At 61.2% G+C, this 15,132-nt stretch overlaps 3 protein-coding genes across 5 annotated transcripts; all 3 read left to right on the forward strand.

Moving 5' to 3' along the window:
• The first annotated feature begins 331 nt into the window (after window positions 1–331).
• On the forward strand, window positions 332–9,639 carry TXLNA (taxilin alpha). Of its 2 annotated transcripts, none has more exons than XM_080567088.1 (11): window positions 332–588; window positions 1,043–1,192; window positions 2,273–2,611; window positions 3,105–3,196; window positions 4,191–4,361; window positions 5,074–5,268; window positions 5,458–5,577; window positions 5,879–5,953; window positions 6,503–6,595; window positions 6,987–7,082; window positions 7,225–9,639. In XM_080567088.1, exons 2-11 carry the CDS (start codon window positions 1,075–1,077, stop codon window positions 7,573–7,575), a joined length of 1,650 nt encoding a protein of 549 aa, XP_080423214.1. In that variant the 5' UTR covers window positions 332–588; window positions 1,043–1,074; the 3' UTR covers window positions 7,576–9,639. The 2 variants fall into 2 exon arrangements, with proteins under 2 accessions (XP_080423214.1, XP_080423215.1); XM_080567089.1 differs by lacking the exon at window positions 332–588 and adding an exon at window positions 607–709.
• Window positions 9,640–10,150: 511 nt separating this feature from the next.
• CCDC28B (coiled-coil domain containing 28B) lies at window positions 10,151–12,256 on the forward strand. The gene is made up of 6 exons (XM_080567123.1): window positions 10,151–10,293; window positions 10,614–11,060; window positions 11,161–11,318; window positions 11,391–11,545; window positions 11,654–11,676; window positions 11,765–12,256. The coding sequence occupies exons 2-6, from the start codon at window positions 10,915–10,917 to the stop codon at window positions 11,814–11,816; spliced, it is 534 nt and encodes a 177-aa protein (XP_080423249.1). The 5' UTR covers window positions 10,151–10,293; window positions 10,614–10,914; the 3' UTR covers window positions 11,817–12,256.
• IQCC (IQ motif containing C) lies at window positions 11,927–14,997 on the forward strand (the record flags this gene model as incomplete). Of its 2 annotated transcripts, XM_080567119.1 has the most annotated exons (5): window positions 11,927–12,184; window positions 12,381–12,524; window positions 13,070–13,412; window positions 13,627–13,745; window positions 13,972–14,997. In XM_080567119.1, 5 exons carry the CDS (start codon window positions 11,927–11,929, stop codon window positions 14,011–14,013), a joined length of 906 nt encoding a protein of 301 aa, XP_080423245.1. In that variant the 3' UTR covers window positions 14,014–14,997. The 2 variants fall into 2 exon arrangements, with proteins under 2 accessions (XP_080423245.1, XP_080423246.1); XM_080567120.1 differs by lacking the exon at window positions 12,381–12,524.
• Window positions 14,998–15,132: the final 135 nt, after the last annotated feature.

Below are 15,132 nucleotides of genomic sequence, written 5' to 3' on the forward strand. Positions count from 1 at the left end.
GGCCGCACAGAAAGCGGTACGTGAGGCGTGTAACGGCTGTGAGGCGGGCACACCCGGGGCTGTGCTGCTGACTGAACAACGGCCGCCGCCGGGCCGGGGGCGGGCCGGGCCCGAGACCTCTGTGGGGCTACGGGGGGCTGCGGGAGGGCTGCTGAGGGGGAGGGCTCGGGGCACGCCGGGAGTTGTAGTTCGGGGGAGGCCGCAGAGAGCCCCGCGCGGGGCGCGCTGGGAGTTGTAGTCCGCGGGGCTGCCCGCCGCGGCTGCCGCTTCTTGCCGGCGTTTCCCGGCGGGCCCCGCGAAGCCCGACGCTGATTGGGCGGCGGCGCGGGGCGGCGCATGCGTGGTGCGCGCACGGCGAGGGGCCCGGGCAGGAGCCGCTTCCTGCAGCGCGGGGCCCGGCGGGCGCGGGGCGGCGGCGTCGGGGCCGGGAGCGGGGCCGGGGCCGGGAGCGGCGGGGTCGGGAGCGGCGGCGGGGCCGTTCTCCTCCCCTCCCCCTCCCCGCCGGTGCACCGGAGCGCCGCCGGCTTCTGGCCGCTGATTGGCTGAAGGAGAGAGGGGCGACTACGTCACACCGCTGACGCCACCGGGGTACGTGCGTGACGTCATTGCGGTGCCGGGGGGGGGCACCGGGGGCGCTGCTCTCCCCCCTCCCCCCCGGTGCTCCCCAGCACGGGCCGGGGCCGGGGCCCCCAGGAGCTGCGGCCCCACGGCAAGGCGGGGGGGGGGGGGGGCGGCGAGAGCCGGCTGCGTCCCCGCGCCCGGGGGTGCCCCGGAGCTGCCCGGAGGCGGGGGGGGGGGGTGTCTGCCGTCCGTTAAACCCCGGGGCTTGGCCCCCGTTAAACCCCCGGGGCTGGGCCCCGTTAAATCCCCGGGTTTCTCTCCTGTTAAACTCTGGGGCTTCACCCCTGTTAAACCACAGGGCTTCGTCCCGTTAAACCCCACGGTTTCACCCCCGTTAAACCCCCGGGTCTTGTCCCCGTTAACCCCCAGTTTCACCCCCGTTAAACCCCGGGGCTTCCCCCCCCCGTTTCTCTTCCACCAGGGCTCGCCGGGACCAAGCAGGCGCAGGCGGCGATGAAGAACCAAGGTGGGGAAGCCAAGGCAGCCCCGCGCCCCGCGGGCACCTCCGCGGCTGGCGGCTCCCTGCTGCTGGAGGAGGGCGACCAGGCCGAGGCCACGGCGGCGCTGGAAGGTGGGGAGGGGCCGGGGCCGGGGCGTGCGCCCGCTGCCTGCGGCTGGCGGCACGGGCAGGAGGCGTGGGGAAGCCCCGAGGGAGGGTTCCAGGCCGGGAGGTAGCGGGGCCGCTGCTGCTTCTGGGCGAGGGCGGGGTGCTGTGCGCACCCCCTGGTGCTCGGGCAAAGGCAGGTGTGGTTTCAGGGGCAGAAAGTCCTGCTTTCCTGCAGCTCCTGCACATACATGGGTCTGAAGTAGTTACTGCCTCCTTTTCCGAGGCTCAGAGTTGATTCTGGTGTGGATTTTTGATTTTTTTGATTTTTGTGGGCTGTTTGTAGGGCTTAAACCTCCAGGGACCCCCTCCAGGGTTCCACACAGAACGTGTCAGCCAACCCTCCTGGTGGTAGCGTTGGGCGATCTGCTCTGTCATTAGCACTTGGTAAAAATAATTGCCTGGGAGACAAAAAAACGGGTAATCACGGGGGCGCTTGGTTAATCGCCTTGGATGCTCACGCCTCGTAAGCGTGTGATGTAGGAAGTGCCCGGTGAATAGAGGTAGTTTAATAATAGAGTTAACGGAGTTAGTTTAATAACCCGCTGCTGTAAATCTCCCCTTTGGGGGAACTTTGGAAGCACAGAAGTGTGCCGAAGGATGCGCTGCCTGCTCTTCCCCGCGTCTGCTGCTGGGGACGAGACGCATTTGGTCTGAGCCAGTGCAGCTGCTCCTACGTGTGGGAAGAGGGAATGACCCAAAAGCTCGGCTCTGGGGGTATCTGCAGGCTGCTCCTCTGAGGGAAAACTCGTGCACAACCTGCTTGTGCTAAAGGCTGGCGGGTAGGGGGCAGTTCTTGCTCTTGACAGATGTCAGGGGCTTGGTCATGCTCTCGTGATCAAAGGGGAGGCTGCCAGGAATGCACCTCCATTGTCAGGGCAGCGCCTGGAGACGCCGCCTGAACAAAGCGGCTTGTGTTGGTGGAAGTTCGGCCTGCCCCGTGCCGTGGGGTGCTCGGGGAAACCTCGCCCTGGCTGCGCGTCTCTGGGGAGCAGAGAATAGGCTGCGTGGGGGAAGCATCATGCTTTGTGTTCGCGTCTCCCACAGCTCCTCTCACGCAGGAGGACACCAAGTCCTCCCGGCCTGCCGTGCGAGACGTCTCGGAAGAGCTGAGCAGACAGCTTGAGGACATCTTGAACACGTACTGCGTGGATGCCAGCCAGGAGGGTCCGGGCGAGGACGGCGGGCAGAGCGAGCCTGCGGAGCCGGAGGAGGCGGAGAAGTGTCGCAGCGAGTCCCCGAGGAACGGCGAGCAGGAGCCGGGTGGCCCTGAGATGAACGGGGAGAAGGAGGGCACGAAGGGGACGGAGGAGTTCCGACCCGGCGAGGAGTGCGGGGAGCGGGATCAGAAGAAGGCTCAGGAGAAGAAGAAAGCCAAGGGCCTAGGTAAGAGGTGCCCTGCGGCGGTGGTGCCGCCAGCCCGAGAGCCTTGGAGCAGAGGTGGATTTTGTGCTGCCCTTAGCACAGCGAGCACCTTGGGTGCGTGATGTGCAGCAGGGTCTGGGAGCGGTACGGCATCTCCTTGTGGTGTGGGAGGAAACTGAGAGCTGCAAAGGCACTGACAGGTCCTGGGTGCTGCCCCAGCCTCTGAGTTCTGCACGTTTCCCCTCTGCGGGACACAGCTCGTCTGGGCAGCCCGGTGGTGGTTCCCTGCTCCGAAAACCAAGTCTCTTCCTGGCTGCTCTGATCGCTCGCCTGCTGCGCACAGTGCGGGCTGTGGGGCAGAGCCCTGGGGAGGCGCTGGGGCTGGGAGCTCTGGCCCAGGGCATTCACGGCTGCGAGGCCTGCTTTGTCTCTGCTGTCCTCGCCTTTAGGAGCCAGAATTCTGCGTGAGTGATGTTTACTTTTTTTTTTTTTTTCATGCTGTGTCTCGTTCCAGGCAAGGAAATCACTTTGCTGATGCAGACGCTGAACACCCTGAGCACTCCAGAGGAGAAACTGGCAGCACTGTGCAAGAAATACGCTGAGCTGGTGAGTCCTTGCGTCTGCGTGCCAGGTGCTGGGGCAGAGGGAGGACGCTGCTGCAGCGAGCACCGGAACTGCGTGGTGAGGCAGACGGTGGCCGCAGGTTATTGTGCTCTTGGTGTTGGGAGGGACGGTCCGGGAACACTCCTGTAGCTTTGTCGTGTATGTTCCGGGATCTCTGTGGTGCTGGATACCCAGATGTCAGAGGGCAGGCGTTGCTTGGTCTGGCTGGGCATTGTTGGTTTGACATCCTGTAGAGGTGTAAGCAGGGACAGGAGCATTTTTGGCAGGTCAGCGTGTAAGAGGGCTTCAGATACGCTTCGTGTCTGTCCCTGTAAGTGGAAGCTGCATCTCTTGCCCATCTTGTCCTGGTAGCGTACGTGGCCAGTTCTGCTGAGCCTGCGTTCCTCATCTCTGCAGGCAGGGCTGAGCTGTGAGCTGGCAGGCCCAGCTGCGACAGGACCACGCGGGTACATCTCCTGCCCCACCACTCAGTCACTGTGCTTCTGTTGATGATTTCTTAGCAAGAAACGTGTTTGGCAGAGCCAGCGCACTGCTAGGAGCGTGTTGTAGAGCTGAGTACGCACATATTTCTCATGGGCCACGTTTAACCTGAGCACGTGCTGTATTCAGGGCAGAGGAGACCTGGGACTGTCCGCGTGCATCCCAAGGGGTCGTGTTCGGGTTTCCCTGCGGCTGGCCGTGTGCTCAGAGCTCTGCTCCGTGTGAGCAACGTGTGCGTGGAGCTGCTGGAGAAATGCGCGAGTCTGTCGGGTTCTGGTAGGATCCCGATTCAGGAAGGAAAAAGGCCCAGTCCAGGGGACTTTGGGCTCTGCATCAGTTCTGCTCTGCTCAAAACCAGCACCTTTTGTGTTATAAAACTCTTGTTATTCTCTTACGGTACACAGAGCACTTCTTTGGTCCCCCTGTTCCCTCATACAGGCACAGCTTTGCCCTGGTCTGTTTTGCTACATCTGTGCCCTTTGCTCTCCTGCCCTAGCTGGAAGAGCACCGTAACTCCCAGAAGCAGATGAAGATCTTGCAGAAGAAGCAGACGCAGCTGGTGCAAGAGAAGGACCACCTGCAGAGCGAGCACAGCAAGGCCATCCTGGCCCGCAGCAAGCTGGAGAGTCTGTGCCGCGAGCTGCAGAGACACAACCGCACCCTCAAGGCAAGTGTCTCCCGGGCGCTGCTCCAGGAGCTGCTTCCTCCCGAGCACTCGGATCGCTTGCTGCGGGGCTGGGAGCCTCTCTGGCAAGCTGACCTCTGCCCGTGGTTGCCCACAGCCTGATGACTTCCAGAGCAGGCGTTTAGTTCTGCTGTTAAGCCTTCGCCTTGCGAGGGAGAGGAGGGCAGGGGGCTGACCCGTGTGGTCTTGTGTGGAGAAAAGCAGGGAGCTTTGTGGGCTGGCGCAGCTCTCATAGGGAAGGAGGGTGGGCAGTGCCCGGGATGCAGCGTGCCCCTTGGTGACTGCGCCAGCCGTGACCAGGAGCAGCAGCGACTTGATCCAGCCGCTCAGTGGAGCTGCTGCTGTGCGAGGGAGTTCTCCGGGGTCAGCAAATTGCCTGCGCATCCTTGTGCTCTGCGGTGCTGCCCACTTCTGCCCTTGGGGTAACTCAAGGAGGCACCCAGGAGGAAGGGGCATGACTTATCCACCGTGCCCAGGCGTTCTGGGCTGTGTTCCCTGCAGAAATGCCGGGGAAAGGCCCAGGGCAGGCTGAGGAAGGGGTGCTCAGGCAATGGCCCATGGTCCCTTCCTGATTGATACCAACGTTAGCGGGAGGCTGGCTGGGCTCGGAGCAGCACGGCGTGGGCAGCTTCGCTCACCTGCCTGCCCGCACAGAGCCTGACGTGGCCCTGCTGTCTCTGCCCTGCTCGTGCAGGAGGAGGGTGTCCAGCGTGCCCGGGAGGAAGAGGAGAAGCGGAAGGAGGTCACCTCCCACTTCCAGGTGACGCTGAACGACATCCAGCTCCAGATGGAGCAGCACAACGAGAGGAACTCCAAGCTGCGCCAGGAGAACATGGAGCTGGCGGAGCGGCTCAAGAAGCTCATCGAGCAGTACGAGCTGCGGGAGGAGGTGGGTTGGGGCGGGGGCCTGGGGCAGCCTGCTGGGGTGCGCCTGTTCTGCCCCGGGGAGCGTGTTTCTGGGCAGGGACTGGTGGGAGAAGGGGCCTCGGGGCTCTGGGGTCTTCCCTCAGGATCTCTGCCACCTGGGCAGCAGGGCCCTGGCCGAGCGTGTCAGTGACTGGTGGCGTTTCCTTGGCAGCACATTGAGAAGGTGTTCAAACACAAGGACCTGCAGCAGCAGCTCGTGGACGCCAAGCTCCAGCAGGCACAGGAGATGCTGAAGGAGGCAGAGGAGAGACACCAGCGGGAGAAGGACTTTGTAAGTCTCGCAGCAAGTCTGTAACGGTTGCAAGCAGTTAGCTTTTTGCCTTGTTCGTGGAGGTTTGTTGCTGCTGGGTTCCTACGCGCAGAGCCCGTGTTGGATGAGGCCATCCCAGGCCCGCTGTTTGCCCGGCAGTGACCGTGCCCCCAGCTGCCTCAGGAGCACGGCTGGAGCCCCCGCTCTGCCCTTGGCGTTTCTCCCAGCCCTCTGCTGTCTCCAGGCCAAGCAACCAGCTGTGCAGCGCGTATCAGGAACTTCCCCTGGTGGCGGCGAGGTAACGGCTTTTGTTCTTCCCTAGCTGCTGAAGGAAGCTGTGGAGTCGCAGAGGATGTGTGAGCTGATGAAGCAGCAGGAGACCCATCTGAAGCAGCAGGTGAGCTACCTGGTCTGTGTGCGCTCAGCCTGCTTGTTTGTTTGCCTGCTAGTTTGTTTGTTTTCTCTTCCTTTCTCCCTCAGCGGGGAACAACCTGAAGTTGCTTAATCTGGAAAACACAAGGGCAGGACTGTTCCTGAGTTTGGTATCGGTGTGTCTGTGGCAGCGCAGAGTTTGCTGAGACCTCTTTCAGCTCTTCTGCCTTGTGGGAGAAAGGGGCCTTGGTTTTACCAGCACGTTTCCCAGTGCTGGGAGCAGTTGTGTGATCATGCTCTGCTGAATCAGACCCAGCAAGTGCTTCCTGCCAAGGCCAGGAGGTGTTTGCAGAGCACATCACTCTCTGAGGATGTTTCCCTAAGAAAGAAGAAATACTGTTCCGCATTTTCCAGTACCTAAAGTTGGCAGAGCAGCCCCATGCTGCTAGGTTGTTTGTCATGAAGTTCAGTCACAAGATAACTAGCTCACTTCTTGGCTAAAATCTCCCCTCTCCCGGGGAAGGCTGTCGGGAGGTGCCATGGCGAGGAGCTGTAACCCTGTCTCTCCCTGCAGCTTGCTCTCTACACAGAGAAGTTTGAAGAATTCCAGAACACCCTTTCCAAAAGCAGCGAAGTGTTCACGACATTTAAACAGGAGATGGAGAAGGTGGGTAACGCTGTCGCTGCCTGTCAGAGCGTGTGGGCTGGAGGCACTGCCTGTCTCCTCGCTGCGTCTGTCAGCGGGATAAGCTGCAGCTCTGTTTTGTTGAGTTCTGCTGGCATTAAACCAGCCACGAGCTGGCTGCTGATAGAAGGTGGATACTGGACTTGCGGGGTGGCTGCTGCACCCCTCCTGAATCACAAAAAGCAGCGCTACCCCTGTCTCCTGGTTTGTGTTACCTGCTTGGTGTTTCCCACTTGACGCTGACAGCAACAAGGCAAGGAGACGTTGTGCAGGACAGCAGGATCTCAGTGTCTGAAAGCAGGTTGCCATTTGTGGATACACGAGGTGTGCCCCACTGTATCACTGGCTCATTTGTTCCCTTTCTGTCACTTAGATGACTAAGAAAATTAAGAAGCTGGAGAAAGAGACCACTATGTACCGTTCTCGCTGGGAGAGCAGCAACAAGGCTCTCTTGGAAATGGCTGAAGAGGTAAGGAGGCTCTGGCTTTCTGTGCTGAGGCAGGCATCTTGCGTGGTCTTTTTCCCCTGAAGTTCCCTTTGGGGTTTTGTCTCTCTCCCTTTCTGCCTTCGTCCCCAGTGTGGTAGTCTGAAAGCTGCCTCTCTATTTGCAGAAAACCCTACGGGATAAAGAGCTAGAGGGGCTTCAGGTGAAAATCCAGCGCCTGGAGAAACTGTGCCGAGCCCTGCAGACGGAGCGCAACGACCTCAACAAGAAGGTTCAGGACCTGTGTGCCCACGCGCCCCGGGCAGACATGGACCTGTCGGAGCCCCTGAAGGACCCAGCCCGGGAGGGCTCCGAGGCGGTGGCAGGAGGTGCCCCAGCAGAGCAGCGCCTGGCTGAGGATTGCCTTCACTCGGGAAAGCCAACGCATGGCACAGATCCTGCGGAGACGCTTGGAGAACTGAGCATAGGAGGCCTGGGGCAGAGTGGGACTGAGGAGGGCCCTCAGGGCGCTGACTGAGCCCGCCGTGCGGTAGGCAGAGGTAGGGCGAGGGAGGGTAGCGTGAATGTTTCCAGACTCCGATGCCCCTCTCCTGGTCCTTGGACAGGTGCAAGAGGACAGCCCTCCCTGGGCTTCGAGATTTCCTAGCGTAGGTTTTTGGAGGGTTTTTAAATTTTTATATATATATATATATGTGTGAGACATATATATATATGGTATATAAAACCTGTGCAGGGCAACGTACACTTTATATATGAATATATACGGAACCTAGAACGACCCACCTCCCTGCGTGTGCGTGAATAACTAATATATGGAGACTCAACTGATTGTCCCTTTCACTAAAAGACCTTGTCATTGGCAGGCTGTGACTTCCCCCAAAATCTCGTGCAGCTCAGGAAAGCAGGTGCATGGATCAGCCCCAGCCCTCCTCTGGCTTGTGGCACGGGGACAGCTGGGCGCGTTGCTTCCTCTGCCTTCACGGCGACACTCTCACGTTGAGTGACAGCAAAAGAGTTGAGCGAGGGAGAGCAGAAGCGTTTCCCAGCTCTGGATTCTCCCTCCCTCCTCTGCAACAGGCAGGAGGGAGCTCCTGGACTTGTTATTGCTTTCTCATGCTCTGGCTGGCAGCTCTCTTGAGTATGAGCTGAGCAAACGAGGGCGAGAGAGGCTGTTTCCCCTCTGTATGGGTTTTGTGTGTTGAATGGGGACAAAAAGAAGCAAACTGTGGACGCCTGGTTCACCCAGGCCTCCTGCAGGGTCTTTGCTCTTCCCAGAACCTGCCAATGTCTCGATAGCCTTATGATTCACAGTTGCCTCTTTGCTATACGCACATGTGCACAAGTGTATTAAACAGTTAATCCAAAGGTCTAACTCCGAAGTGTTTTGCACAAGCACGTGTGATCAGTTGTGCAAGGGGACGGGGAGGTCCTTCCAGCTGAGCTCTGCCCTGCCTCAGGACCACCCCTTGGCGCTGAGCGGGGTGGTCCTGGAGGCGTTCACGGAGCTGGGGCTCCAGGAAGATCCAACCTGTGTCTGCTCCGCGACCTGCTGAAGCTGAACCGCTGGGACCAGCACAGGACCGTGCTGCGGGCTGGTCCCTCCTGCAGTCAGCCCCCCGCGGGCCCTCCAGTCTGCACTGGCGCTGCCCGGCCCCCTTCTTGCCCTCTGCCCGGTCAGAAGAGCAGCTCCCGGGTGCCAGCTGCCGCCTGGCCCGAGCTGCCGCCGCTGTGTCTGGGTGCGAGCCGCAGCCTCTGCCCGCAGGACCAAGCGCTTGCCCACAGGACCCGCTTGTGCCGGGAGGGCGTTGAGAGACACGTGAGGCTTGCTGGCACGGGGCTTGGGGGAGTTCTCCTTAGTTTCTCAAGACTTCCTCTTTTCACTGTTGTTTTGGGAGACCTCTGCTTCCTTGAAATCCTTCCTGCAGCTTCTCTACAGCAGACTTTATTTTCAGCATTGCCTTCCTTCTTGCTTGAAGCTGAAGTGAGCTGGCCTGAGCCGTTCCTTGCGGTGGCTGCATTCAGTGGAACAGCCTTGGTTTCTTTTCTGGTGATGCAGCTGCTCTTGCATCTTCTCTCTGCAATTGTACGGTGCCCTTGCGAAGGACCTGCCCTGGGAGCAGCCTGCAGTAGGTGCCTCTGCATCCCCCTTTCCTCCAGAGGAAGTCCAGCGAGTTCAGGCTTAATGACTGCAGCTGTCTACAGAGTCCAATAAGCCTCTGTAGAGCCACAGTCTAGAACATCCACTAGGATACGTTCCCTGGAGTTCCGTGGAGCTTTTTCTTCTAGCTCTGCACCGCCAGCATTGCTTCCTCCTGCATGGGGACGCATCTGCCTCTGCCAGGGGCCTTCTGGACTGAGTGAATGTAGCTCTGGCCCAGCGGGAGCCCCCAGTTCCCCGGCAGCAGGGCTGGGCGAGGGCTGCAGCCTGGCTCTGGGCTTCTCTTCTTGCTCTTTCAAAGAAAAATCTCATAGAAAGTCACCACCACAACCACCACCCTTTTTTTTTTTCTGTTATGGTACAGATAACCTCCGCGGGGGGCTGGTGTATGTATCTTGGTACCCAATAGAAGTGCACACAAACTCACTGCTGCTGTCTGTGTTATTTCTCGGGCGTTAGGGCCGTGTTTGGGAGCGAAATGGGGGACGCTGGCTTGTGGGGTGGGAGTGGGGAGGCTGGGAGGGGGACTTCAGGTGCAAAGCTGCTGGCACATCCCTGCCTGAGGGGAATGGGTGGGGGTCTGTGCCCAGGACCCCCGGCACGGGGCAGCTCGTGCTGCTCTCCCCTGGGAGCTGGGGGAGCCCCTGGGGCCCCGCACTGCACGCACCCTGGGGTCCCGCAGGCACGGCCCAGCCGGGGACCCTCCTGGCACCGGTGCCGTCAGCCCGCTGAGGGGTCAGCCCTTGGCATTTGCGACACCCCCCCGGTTTTGCTGGGGTGCTCGTGGGGAAGGCGCTGGGGCGCAGCCCCCGTTACCCGCTCGGGGCCCGCTGTGCGTGCGGCTGCCCAGGACCGGGGCCGCATCCTGCCCTCCCCAGCGCGATGCCGGTGCCGATGCCGGCGGTGTCCGGCCCGGCAGCAGCGCCCCGGGGCCGTGCGGAGCCCGGAGGAAGTTCCCGTTCCCTTTAAATGCAAATCCCGGCCCCGGGGCTGCGGCCGTCCTGCGGGGCTGGGGAGGCGGCCGGGCGGCTCCGCGGGACGGGACGGGACGGGACGGGACGGGGGGGCCTGCCGCAGGTCGGTGTCCCCGTCCCTGTCCCCGTCCCGCTGCTCGGGGGGGGGCAGCCGGAGCCTGCCACAAAGCAAGGGGCTCCCTCAGCCCCGTCCTGCCACCGCTGAGGGCCCAGGAGGAGCTTGGGGGGAGGGAGGGGGGGTCGAAATATTCCTGGGAGGGCTCGGGGGGTGTCGGGTCCCTCCGGTGGTCTCAGCTCCAGCTCTCCCTTAGGGCATCCGGGGGCTTGCCCTGCGCCGCTGGGGCTGAAATCCCCTTTTCTGCGGCTCTGGGAGATGACGCTGTGAAGTAATCCCTGGCTGGGAGCTCCCTGGCTGTTTTTCAGGTCCCAGGCTCTGCCCTGCGCCGTGATGCTGCGGCGCAGACCGAGATAACGCAGCCCGAGCCCGGCCGTGGATCCCAGCGAGTGCGGGCAGAGCGCCTGGCCTCGGCCCTCCTGCTGCTGCCGAACCTCGCTGCAACCCACCGAGCCCCGCCACAACTTGTGGAGCCCTGCTGCAGCCCACCGAGCCCCACCGCGTCGCCTCGCTGGGGTTGTGAGGACGAAGAGGCCCCGCACAGGGAAGGGGCTGCCAAGAGCCGTGCGTCCATCCCGCGCGGGTGCCTGTCCCGCAGCTCCGTCCAGGATGGAGGAACGGAGGAAGAAGCGGAGCCCTAGGGCCCAGCCGGTGCCTGCCGGGGCCCCACGGCCGCTGCCCGTCAGCAAGAGCGCGTCCTTCGCGCTGCCGCTGCCCGCCCTGCCCTCAGCCCAGCAGCGCGCCAGGCCCCGGCGGTCAGTGCTGGTGTGGGGGACCCTCGGTCCCTGCGGCCCCCTCGGGAGCTGGGGGGCCAGGGGGGGTCTGGTGGTGCCACCACCTGCGTGTTCTGCGCAGGGCGAGCAAGGAGAGAGTGCGGGCAGGTGGCACGGGGGCGGCACGGGGGGCTCCGCTGCAGCACAGCTTCCTCACTGAGGTCTCTGACGTGTGCGAGATGGAGGGGGGGCTGCTCAGCCTCCTCAGCGACTTCCACTCGGGCAAGCTGCAGGCTTTCGGTGAGGGGCTGGGGGCCGGGGGGTGAGGGGGCTGCGCTGGCGGGCTGTGACGGCTCCCACCCGCGGGCGCAGGGAAGGAGTGCTCCTTTGAGCAGCTGGAGCACGTGCGGGAGATGCAGGAGAAGCTGGCACGGCTGCACTTTGGCCTCGACGTCTGCGTGGAGGAGCTCCCTGAGGAGCAGAAGAAGGCGGTGGCTGACAGGAACCTGGACCAGCTGCTGGTGCACGTGAGTGGCACCTCCGCGCTCCGTGCCCAGCCCCGCAGTGCTGGTGGGGTCCCCACCGGCCCCTGGCCTCCCCACCGGTGCTGCAGCCTCTCCCTTTGCCTCCCGCAGCTGGAGGAGCTGAGCAGCTCCATGTATCCTTGGCATGGGGTGGCAGTGGCGGTGGTGGCAGGTGGCAGGGGATGGCGCAGCCTCCGGTGCTTTCCCTTGACGCGGGCCCAGACAGAAGCTGCACCTGGCGGAGAGCCCCGGCCCTGAGGAGGCTGCAGCCTGACCCGGTGCCGTCCCTGCTGCGAGGAGGAGGCTGCTGCGAGGAAGAGGCCCCGTGGGACGGGACGGGACGGAGCAGCAGCCACAGCCCCGCACGGGGAGGACCCCCCCCTCATGCCCCCACTGCAGGGCCGATGGCGGCGACACCTCGGGCACCCGCCTGGGAGAAAACAGCGGGGACTGGGACCGGGCCCTCCCCCCTCCCCCCCCCCCCCCAGCCCCGCCGCCATCTTGTGGGCCCCCATGGCCGGGCGGGTGACGCCATCGGCCGGTGCCCGGTGCCCCGTGGTGATGGCGGCGGTGGCGGCGCCGGGCCCGCAGGCGGAGGCTGAGCAGTGGCGGCGGCTGCTGGGCGCCGTGACCCGCCTGCAGGTGGGGGTCCGAGGGGGGCACGGCGGGAGGGCCGGGCCGGGGCGCGCTGCCATTAAACTGACTTGGCTCCAGGCTCGGCCGCGATCGTTTCTTAACCACAGGGGGCCGGGGGTGGCCGGGGGCGGCTCTCGGGGGTCAGGGGGTGGCTTTGGGGGTGTCGGGGGGCGCGGGGCTCCTGTGGTGCCTCTGCCCGCAGGCCTGCGTCAGGGGCTGGCTGCTGCGGCGGCGCTTCAGGAGCTTGCAGCAGGAGTACGAGGAGGTGGTGAGGGAGATCGAAGGAGACCTGAGCGAGCTGCAGTGGACGGGACGGTACCTGCCGAGGCCCGTCTTTGTCCCCAAGGTCTGTGCCCGTGCCCGTGGCCACCGGGAGGGTGGGAGGGTGGGCCGGGGGCTCGGCAGCTCTTGGGGGGAGCATGGCCTGGAAGGTGGGCGCCTCGGGTGCTGCTTGCGCTGCGCTGCCCAGGAACTGTCTCTGTCGACCCTGCGCTCTATTTCTACCTGAGGAAAGTGACAGTTACAGAGCCAAGGCTCTGGCTCATCCCGTTTTGTCACCGAGTCCCCATGCGAGGGTTCAAACACCCGGCCTGCACGGGGGTTTCTGCAGACCTCCCCTCCGTGCGCCCACCTCAGCCATTCCTAGCAAACAGTCAGACCCACTCCTGTGGTGGCTGAGTGCTGCTATTTAATGCATTTGCTGCCTCTGGAAGAGAGGCCCTTTAAAAATCTGTGTGGCCTGACCAGAGCATGTCAGTATCGGGGCAGGATTGCTGGTAACGGCAGGTGCCTGGCTGGGACAGAGCCCTGACCCACAGCACAGCCCCCCTTCAGATCTTTCTGTTTTCCTTTATGTCTGTTTGTTCAGTTTGTCGCATGTTGCTTCTCTAGAAGTCACTGCAAGGAAAGTGTTCGGCTATACAAGAGTCTGTACCGAGTGACAAGGCCAGCACAGAGAAAACAGAGCAGGAGCTGGATGCTTCTGAACCGGAGCGGGACTGGGGCTGCAGCAGCAGCAGCGTGAAACCTACAGACCAGCTGCAAAGCGAGGAAGACCCGAGCTCCCTGGGTGAATGTGATGTAGCGAGACCCCCAAATCCAGGGGCTGACACAGATAAAAGCACTGCAAAGGGGTGCAGTGCCCTAGCAGAGAGCGAGGAGTGGCAGAACAGCAGTGTGTCATCCGTGTGGGACAGCACTGTCCAGGAGTCAGAGTCCCTCGAAGCCTGCCTGGGTAAGGGACGGGAGCCCCTGTGTACCGTGGCCAGGGCTGTGCCCTCTGCCCACGTGCTTTGAATGACCTGGTGATGAGTGTGGGTGGCAAAGTGTAGATCCTTGGAGAATCAAAACCTCAAGACTGTACTGGAGAGGTTAGAGAAACTCATTGCAGGATGGATGGTAGATGCAATGTGAGTGTTCTGGTAATAGTTTCTTCCATTTCTCTGCAGAAATTCCACTTGAGGATATAAAGGAACTTCCCCGAACTCGAGCTGGCCTCCAGTCCTACAGAAATCACTTGATCATGGAGCTGCTGTGGTTGCAACAAGCTATCGTCAGCCGTAAAAACGTAAGGGCCTGGCCCTGCCTCTTAGAATCATAGAATCAGGAATGATTCTGTGATTCTATAGAATCACAGAATTTTTTCATTATTCCATATATGGAATCTGTTTCTATGATTCTGTGATTCTGGCTGAGTGTGATGACTTTGCTGGCTAATCTGCAAAGGCAGGTGCTTTCCTGCTTCTCTGTCTCTGGGATTTAATTGTTAACATCTGATTTTATTTCTCTTGCAGTACCTGATGCTGAAACAGAGGCTGGGGACTCCTGACCCATAGGAAGGCGTTCCCGAGCGTGGGGGACATTTGTACTGGTGTGGAGGAGCAGAGGAGCTGCAGCACCATGGCATGACCTCAGGGACAGCAGTAGCCTGAGGGGACTCCAGCTCCACGGGCTGATGTTCTCCATGTCAGATGCGTGTGGCAAGAAAGACATTTTATTTCTTTTAAAGTTGAATAATTGGTTAAAGCAGGGGTTAATTGTCACTGCAGCTAAGGAGATTGTGTGCCCTGGAGGGAGTCCCAGGGAGGCCTCCTTCCACGAAAACCTTATTTCTGTTGGCAGAGCCGGGTGGTTCTGGGGTAAATTAAGGCTGGGAAGACCGTCTCTTGCAGAAGGTACTCTTTGGCCAGCTGATTGCTTGTGGTGGACCTGAAATGCCTGAAGGCAACAGGTGCTTTCAGTTTGTAGGAATAAGCTCTTCTCCACTGAATTGTGGGTGACCCCTGCCAGTATCCGTGCTGTATTTTTGGGATGTTTTCATATGTTACAGCTCTGGGGTCTCCAGGTGCTCGTGGTAGGAACACCTAGTTGAAATACTAAGTTAAGGAGGAAAGTTTCCTAACTTTCCTGTGCGGCTGTTGGGGATAGAATATCTAACCTGGCCTTCAGGAGATGAGGCTTGGTTCCTGACATGCACATTTCTGGCCGTGGTAATACGGGTGTGTGCGGCACAGTCACTTGGAGAGAACGCCTCACGCTTCAGGGAGCAAGTAAGGAGTTAAGGGGTTGGTGCTGCGCTTTGAGAGTACTTTGTTTATAGAGATATTTTTTATTTTTTTACCTTAGCACTAGTTCAGGGATATTAAACGTCCCTCAGAAGGGGACTTCCTGCATGTTGCTCTGGTTCCTTACGGGGACCCTGAGTCTTCTGTGCAAACACTCTGTTTGTATGCCCTGAGTGGGTGCTGTTATTGTGTGGCAGAGATATCCTTCTGTTCCTGATGACACTGACTTGTATGTGAATAAAAAGCATTTCTGCAGCTTGTTTGTGAACCTGCCTATTCCTGCCTGCCCTGCCTTCTGCTCCCTGCCAGAGCCAAGCGGGTCCGTGGCCTGTTCTGCCCCATGCGGCCTGTTCAGTGCAAGGGGCGGTGTGTCTGCTCTGCTGTGGACCT

The sequence above is a fragment of the Anser brachyrhynchus genome (genome assembly GCF_964034855.1).
Source record: "Anser brachyrhynchus genome assembly, chromosome: 24".
Classification (NCBI taxonomy): domain Eukaryota; kingdom Metazoa; phylum Chordata; class Aves; order Anseriformes; family Anatidae; genus Anser; species Anser brachyrhynchus.

Coding starts and splice junctions, on each gene's coding strand:
- TXLNA (XM_080567088.1), top strand. CDS start 1,075: ATGAAGAACCAAGGTGGGGAAGCCAAGGCAGCCCCGCGCCCCGCGGGC. Junction 1,193..2,272: donor GGCCACGGCGGCGCTGGAAG/GTGGGGAGGGGC, acceptor CGTCTCCCACAG/CTCCTCTCACGCAGGAGGAC. Junction 5,269..5,457: donor AGTACGAGCTGCGGGAGGAG/GTGGGTTGGGGC, acceptor TTTCCTTGGCAG/CACATTGAGAAGGTGTTCAA.
- CCDC28B (XM_080567123.1), top strand. CDS start 10,915: ATGGAGGAACGGAGGAAGAAGCGGAGCCCTAGGGCCCAGCCGGTGCCT. Junction 11,061..11,160: donor CAGCGCGCCAGGCCCCGGCG/GTCAGTGCTGGT, acceptor TGTTCTGCGCAG/GGCGAGCAAGGAGAGAGTGC. Junction 11,546..11,653: donor TGGACCAGCTGCTGGTGCAC/GTGAGTGGCACC, acceptor TGCCTCCCGCAG/CTGGAGGAGCTGAGCAGCTC.